The sequence below is a fragment of the Vespa mandarinia genome, chromosome 8 (genome assembly GCF_050613455.1).
Source record: "Vespa mandarinia isolate Hongniang chromosome 8, ASM5061345v1, whole genome shotgun sequence".
Classification (NCBI taxonomy): Eukaryota; Metazoa; Arthropoda; class Insecta; order Hymenoptera; family Vespidae; genus Vespa; species Vespa mandarinia.
The window spans coordinates 1,915,001-1,922,500 of NC_140817.1; the positions used below are offsets into that span (position 1 = coordinate 1,915,001).

The window sequence follows — 7,500 nt, forward strand, 5'->3', positions numbered from 1 at the left end:
TTTTTTTTTTTAATGAGTACGTTTAACATCGGTATTATCACAGAGAAAATAAAATGAACTTTCTCTATCTTTTATTATATGATTTAAATTTTCACAGAGAAATAATACGCATTAGAGTTTTGTTAGATAAGACGAATGAAAAAAATCTCAATGGTTCAGATCTAATCGAAAATAGTTTATTCGATGATTTTTAATCACCGTAATATTTCGAAAAGCCATAAAGAAAATACAATTAAAAAGAAAAGATAAGTGTGTATGTATATATATATATATATATATACCTTTTTTTTTTCATTAGGAATACAGTTCACGGATCGCGATAACCTGCAGCATTGCGGTGATCCTAGCGATCGTACTTTGGAACGTTAGAAAAAGTTCATCGAAAAAGTCAAATAATAAAAGCAAGAAAATCAAAAAAATGTCACATGAAAAGAGTAATGGTTGCGAAAAAAAGGTCGAAACTGAGAAGAAAAAAATTGAAAAGAACGGAGAGACGGTGTCGAATATTCCAAAACTTAAGTGGGTTAAAGTAGGTCGGGTCGAGGAACTCTATTACTATCCTTTGAAATCAGGACGAGGGAAGACAGTGACCGAATGTAAATTTACGGAATTTGGAATATCGATAGAGAAGGATGGATTATTTACACTTAGAGATAGGTATTGAGAAATAATATTAAATTGATTTGACAATTAATGTTGAAATTTTTTAAATTATATACAAAAGATTTCTATTTAAATATATCGATATAATGATATTATAAAAAAATTTCAATATAATTTATCGATCAATCTAATAACTACGTTATAATAAAATTTTTCAATTTAATTATAACATCTATAAAATATTATAAATATTGACATTGTTCATTGGCATCCAATTTAACATCTCATTGAACGGTAATGATGTATTTATACGAATTAATCCGTATTCTAGTACGTGAAATAAGAAATTAATGAGAACATAAATTCGAATAATTTTTGTTAAATGTATTTGTTAAATGTACGTGCCAAGAACAAATATAATATATTATACGACTATATAAATATATATTAAAGTGTTAAATGAGAAATAAACGTGGGATTATATTCGACAGAATGTTTTTGGTTTACAACGACGAGACTTATAAATTTCAAACGGGTAGACAGTATCCAACGATGATTCTAGTCAGTCTATCCGCCGTAGATGAGTACAAGGTAAAATTAGAAGCCGTAGGAATGCCAAGTGTCGTCTTTAGAGTACCAGAGAAATCCGAAAAGAGTTCTGCAGCCATTGAATGTACGATGTGGTGGGGGGAGCCGATAAAGTGTATCGATTGTGGTCCTGAACCTGCTGAATGGTTATCTAGGTAATGCATACTAGAAAGTCTTATATAGAAAGTTCATTGATCGAGGGGTTGACTGACCTATTTTTTTATTTATCAAAAAAAAAAAAAAAAAAAAAAAAGAAAGAACGAAAAGAAGATATACGAAGAAAACAGAGAGGATAACACAGCGATCTTATTCTTTTTTTTTTTTAATTACAGATTTTTAACCGGTACAAATTCGGGCTTACGTTTGGGCTATTCTTTGACTGATAGACGACAAATTACTACAGGACCTTGGGAACGTTTTTGCAAAGTTTATAATACTCTTCGTGACGAAGATGCGGTAAGTTAATATTAATTAAATTTAACATAACGTATCTATATCTATGTTTTATATATTTATCATAAAAACAATTATCTCTTTGGTTTTAATAGGGCTTGTTCTCAGATATTACGAGTTACATGTTAATGACATCTCAATCACTCGATAATCTGAACGAACGATTGGAAACACCCGTACCAGCTTTACAATTCCGTCCTAATATCGTTGTTTCCAGTGAGAAATCATTTGTCGAAGATAATTGGGAATGGATAAAGATAGGTGATCGTGCTATTATTAGAAACGTTAAACCTTGTTCAAGGTAAATACATATGTCTAACGTATAATAATCATATGATTAAATTGATAACGTATCTTTTTATATATTATTTTTATTAATTTTAATTGTCGATCATTCAAGATGTAAAATGATCAAAGTCGATCCAAAAACCGGTAATACCGAGAAGGAGGAACCATATAAAACTTTAAAATCGTAAGAGACGATCTAATTGAATTCTCTCGATCTAATCGATTGACAATTAGAATATTATTGTTAATGATCTTTCATTTCTTATTTTAGTTTTCGAGAACAAACGGATCCAAATAGAATTTCCGTCGATGGATCAGCTCCGATAATGGGTATATATTGTGGATCATACGTCACTGGTCGTGTTAAACTTGGAGATGACGTGTTCGTTCACGTATCAGCCGATAATTTTGAAAATTCGAAAATCTCTAACGAGGATATAGCTAAATCTAAAATCTGTTAACCTCCTATGATAGCAGCTATGAAGGCGTGCCTTTGTTTGTTAATGCAATTATAATCCACAATGTGGATTGTACGCTTCGTCGAATAGAAAATTTGTTAAATATTTTTAAAGAAATGAAAATGTTCCCAATGATAATTTCAAAAGATCAAATTAAATTATTTTTCAAGACATATTAGGCTAATACATCTCTTTCCTTTATATTTCTTCGAAGAATTATACGAGAAGAATTACAAGCCTAAATTAGTCTCGAAAAATAATAATTGATTTTAATGGGATCATTTAGGAATCTTTGATTTCCGGTCTGTTGTTGCATTTAAAAATTGAAAGGATTGAATTGCTTAAATAATTAAACCCAAGGAAAGAAAGAAAGAAAGAAAGAAAGAAAGAAAGAAAGAGAAATATAAAAATAGAAAGAGTAACGATATAAAATCTTCTTATAATTAAATTAGAAAATGTCGATCGCTCGATTTCTTCGAACGAAGAAGAATCGAATTTAATTATAGCACGACAATAATCGATAAATCAAAATGTTCTTATTATTAGAATGACGAAAATATAAATTCGTTGAAGCGCACTTAAAATCAATTTCTAGCGATTTTTCTCTATTATATGTATATATATATATATATATGTTTTTTTTATAATATATATTATACATATGTATATTATACACAGGCGCAATGTTTGATGTATCAAACAAAGAGAAAAAAAAAAAAAAAAAAAGAAAAAGAAAAAGCAAAAAAAATGTATTTGATTATGCGCCCAATAAAAAGAGAAGGAAAAGGAAGAAAAGCAAAAAAAAATAAATAAATAAATAAATGCCTTACTGTTAAAAAAAAGTAAAGAAAAGAAAATATATATTGTTTTTGAGGTGTGTGCGTAAGAGAATAATAAAGTTTCACAAAATCACACAATTCTTCAATTTCAAATTGAATTCTAATTAAATTAATATTCCAATCCAATTATTTATATAATAAAAGAATGATCGTCGTTTACGTTCGTTAGAATAAATACGAGCATGGATGCATTGGTTGATTCTCGTTACGTATTCCCCCGTTTCTTTTCCTCTTGATTGATCTGAATGAACGAAAGAGAGACAGATAACAATAAGTAAAATATGAGAAAGAGAAAGAGAAAGAGAAAGAGAAAGTAATCGTTATCACCGAATATAATAGCATCGTTTTAACCACTTAGAGTCTCGTTACAGTAGATAAGAATTGTATATACATATATGAGAACATACATACATAGATATGCATATATATGTATATATGTTCTCATATAGATATGCATATATATGTATATATGTATATATGTATGTACGTATATATATATATATATATATATATATATATATATATATATATGTGAATATGTATGTGTATTTTAGAGTAGGGATGCTATATAACCTATAGATGAACTCTATATATATGAACTCTATCTATGTTCTTATTCTCTTATTTCTTCTTTACTTTGTCTCTCTCTCTCTCTCTCTCTCGCTCTCTCTCTCTCTCTCTCTCTTTCTTTCTTTCTTCCTCTTCAATCTTTTTTCATAGTCAGTCTGCAATCAAGAGTCGCCGGTTATCGTTCAAGATGACCGGAATAATTTCATGGATCTGTTTCTGTGCGTTGCTTTCAGGAATATTTACGAGTCAACATCGAAGAAAGGACGGTGAGTATGTGAATATATTATATATATATATATATATATATATATATATATATATATAGACAGAGTGCATCAATAAAAAGTGTTCATCATGATTATCATAAGGTTTAATGATTTTTTTTTCGTTTTTTTTTTTTTTTCGATAATGACCCAATACAAATCAATTTTCTTCGATAAGTTCTCATCATAGTTTCATTTAATTTCAATTAACCTCTTAAGCGGAATAATAAAACATCCTTCAAAAATCTTACATGACAAAAAGTGATCAAAAGTTGCATATCGTTATTAAATTAATATTCATTGAATTTTTCTTATAATAATGCTGTGTCTGTTTTATTTTTTCCTTTTTTTTTTCCTTTTATTTATTTTTTTTTCTTCTTTTCTTTTTTTTATATGAAAACAAAACACTGACCTCTGTCATGGTGTTTTTCGAAAGGAGAAGAAAAGGAAGAAAAAAAAAAAAAAAGAAAAAAGGAAATAATCAAAGACATAAAAATAATCCAAATAACTCATGATAATTCTATTGAATACTTCGTACCTCGATTCTATGATATATAATCGCTTTGACAATTAATTTCATTGGTGACAGATGTAATACGAAGGTGTTCGATATTTTTTTCTATTTCCTCTTCCTTCTCAAATCTTTCTTTCTTTTTTTTCTTTTTTTTTTCTTTTTTTTTCTTCTTCTTTTCCCCCCACTTCTTTTGCGATCAATTTTATCAACAGACATGACAAATAGGATTTCAGAATACTTTGGGACACTTGAGAACGAATACGCCAACGGAGATTCAAGAGAAAGCAGCGAGGGATTTGATTAGAAGATTATTAGGGAATGACGTAGCTCGTTTGTTCGATGTCATCGTCGATCCTAATCTTGGTCCTACGGGAAAGGACACTTTCCAGGTCGATTGTTCATTAGAAAAACGATTAGAATATACGATAATGAAACGTGTAAGAAAAAAAAGACAAAAAAAAAAAATTGATTATCATTTTATCGTTGAAGATCAAGAAAAATGATCTTGAGAAGATCGAGATTCGTGGTACTTGTGGGATCGCTGTTGCATGGGGTTTGCATTATTATTTGAAGAATTATTGCAACGTTCATATATCCTGGGATGGAAATCAGATCGAGCTTCCACATACATTGCCAGATGTCCATGTTAAAATCACATCGAACGACAGGTTGATCATTTGAAAATTATTTATTTTAAATTTTCATTTTATATTAGATTAGATATAATAGATTTAAGTTTTTATTCGTTTTAAGGTTTAGATATTATCAGAATGTATGTACGTTGGGCTATAGTTCAGTTTGGTGGCAATGGGATCAATGGGAAAGGAATCTAGATTGGATGGCCCTTAATGGGATAAATCTTGCTCTCGCTTTTAATGGACAAGAAGCAATCTGGGAGAGAGTTTATGTCAAATTGAATCTAACCGTAGATGAGATAGACGAACATTTTGGTGGACCAGCTTTTCTTCCTTGGTAAGAATTTCGATAAAAAAAAAAAAAGAAAAAAAAAACAAAAAAAAAAAAAAGAAAATCTTGTTTCTTCTTTTTTTCTTCTTCTTTTTTTTTCTCTCTCTCTTGCCATCGTATCCGAAGCAAATATTCTTTCATATATTAATTAAATCCTTGAATATAATCGAATTTAAATCTTAATAAATTTTAGGACAAGAATGGGCAATATTCGTGGATTTGGTGGATCATTGACTAATCATTGGCATTATCAAAGTATTCGTCTGCAGCATCGTATACTTCGAAGAATGAGAGAACTCGGTATTATCCCTGTATTACCTGCTTTCGCTGGTCATGTGCCAAGAGCCTTCGCCAGATTATTTCCAAATGCCAAAATGGCTAAGATCGATAGTTGGAATAAATTTGAGGATAGATATTGTTGGTAAGAAAAATTGAATAAATGAAAAACAAAACGAAAAAAAATTAATCAAATCATTCCATGGAAAATGACAAATTCAATTTGTATAATAATCACGATTCAATTCTCATTATTATTATATTTCAGTCCTTACTTGTTGGATCCTACGGATGAATTATTTCAAAGAGTTGGTGAAATGTTTTTACGAGCGGTATGTTGTCCAAAAAGAAAAAGAGAAAAAAAGCACAAATTTACGAACGAATTTTTATTATTTTTTCTTTTTTTTTTTCTTTTTCTTTTTCTTTAATTTTACATTTACAATCTTTAAGCTCTTTCCTTCGAATTCCGTAGTACATCGAAGAATTTGGAACGGATCATATCTACAATTGCGATACTTTTAATGAAAACGAACCTGGCAATAGTGAGCTAAGTTATTTGGAAAATGTTTCAAGGTCAATTTACACAGTCATGAGTAACGTCGATACTCAAGCAATATGGTAAGATTAATAAAAGTTATTATTTTATTTGTTAATAAGTATGACTGAGAATCAATAGGAAGAACAAAAGTTTTTCAAGATTTGAAAAATTATTTCTTTCTTATTGTTTTCTCTTTTTTTATAATTTCTTTTTTTTTTTTTAAGGTTGATGCAAGGATGGCTCTTCGTTCATGATCTCACATTCTGGACCGAGCCCAGAGTGAAAACTTTTTTAACTTCGGTTCCTATCGTAAGTACAAAAAAAAAAAAAAAAAGAAGAAAAAAAAGAAAAAGGAAAGAGAATAATAATAATAATAATAATAATAATAATAATAATATTTATTGTTATTTATTGTACGGATAATGTTCGTCTATTAAGTTAAGTATATAAATTATTTATGGATGGAAAAATGATATTAGATATAAAATAATATATTTTCTTCCATTTCTAATATTTTCTGATATATATATATATATATATATATATATATATATATATTGTTTTTCTTTTTATTTCTTTCGTTCTTTTTCTAATATCAGGGAAAAATGATAGTACTGGATCTGCAGTCCGAACAATTTCCACAGTACGCGAGATTGAAATCATATTATGGTCAACCTTTCATATGGTGTATGTTACATAATTTTGGTGGTACATTGGGAATGTTTGGTTCGGCAGAAATCATCAATAAAGTACGTATTGATCATACGAAATAATACGTATGAAAAGAAGAAGAATAAAAATAAAAATAAAAAAGGAAAAAAATAAACAAAGAAACCAAAAAAAAAAAAAAAGGAGAGAAAAAGATAATACCATTTACATAATAAACTCTAACAAAGAATATGTTACCTTTTATTTATATTAAGCGAGTGTTCGAAGGAAGAAATATGGCCGATAGTACGATGGTAGGAACGGGCCTCACACCGGAGGGTATTAATCAAAATTATGTCATTTACGAATTGATGAACGAGATGTCTTATCGTCGCGAACCCGTTGACCTTGATTCATGGTAAATAATCCAATAATATCTTTACGCAATCTTAATTAAATATTTCTTCGAATATATTTATTTTACATTGATTATTAT

At 28.8% G+C, this 7,500-nt stretch overlaps 3 protein-coding genes across 5 annotated transcripts in view; all 3 read left to right on the top strand.

The window, feature by feature from the left end:
* The window catches only part of LOC118451283 (chronophin), a 5,751-nt gene extending 5,322 nt beyond the window's left edge, over nucleotides 1–429 (top strand). Inside the window, exon 7 of the mRNA XM_035887681.2 lies at nucleotides 299–429. The gene's annotated coding sequence lies outside the window, so the exon portion shown is untranslated. The remainder of the gene's footprint in view (nucleotides 1–298) is intronic.
* LOC118451282 (mitochondrial amidoxime-reducing component 1) overlaps nucleotides 1–2,788 on the top strand; it is an 8,660-nt gene extending 5,872 nt beyond the window's left edge. For all 3 annotated transcript variants that reach the window (XM_085658811.1, XM_035887677.2, XM_035887675.2), the window contains exons 2-7: nucleotides 299–657; nucleotides 1,095–1,346; nucleotides 1,524–1,647; nucleotides 1,740–1,945; nucleotides 2,045–2,116; nucleotides 2,204–2,788. In XM_085658811.1, the coding sequence (XP_085514937.1) occupies nucleotides 299–657; nucleotides 1,095–1,346; nucleotides 1,524–1,647; nucleotides 1,740–1,945; nucleotides 2,045–2,116; nucleotides 2,204–2,393 (1,203 nt within the window). In that variant the 3' untranslated portion in view covers nucleotides 2,394–2,788. The remainder of the gene's footprint in view (nucleotides 1–298; nucleotides 658–1,094; nucleotides 1,347–1,523; nucleotides 1,648–1,739; nucleotides 1,946–2,044; nucleotides 2,117–2,203) is intronic.
* A 1,123-nt stretch (nucleotides 2,789–3,911) lies between these two features.
* The window catches only part of Naglu (N-acetyl-alpha-glucosaminidase), a 5,298-nt gene continuing 1,709 nt past the window's right edge, over nucleotides 3,912–7,500 (top strand). The window contains exons 1-10 of the mRNA XM_035887566.2: nucleotides 3,912–4,065; nucleotides 4,802–4,965; nucleotides 5,066–5,244; nucleotides 5,330–5,548; nucleotides 5,736–5,963; nucleotides 6,087–6,150; nucleotides 6,291–6,436; nucleotides 6,581–6,665; nucleotides 6,956–7,105; nucleotides 7,280–7,422. Coding sequence (XP_035743459.2) covers nucleotides 3,987–4,065; nucleotides 4,802–4,965; nucleotides 5,066–5,244; nucleotides 5,330–5,548; nucleotides 5,736–5,963; nucleotides 6,087–6,150; nucleotides 6,291–6,436; nucleotides 6,581–6,665; nucleotides 6,956–7,105; nucleotides 7,280–7,422 — 1,457 coding nt within the window. The 5' untranslated portion in view covers nucleotides 3,912–3,986. The remainder of the gene's footprint in view (nucleotides 4,066–4,801; nucleotides 4,966–5,065; nucleotides 5,245–5,329; nucleotides 5,549–5,735; nucleotides 5,964–6,086; nucleotides 6,151–6,290; nucleotides 6,437–6,580; nucleotides 6,666–6,955; nucleotides 7,106–7,279; nucleotides 7,423–7,500) is intronic.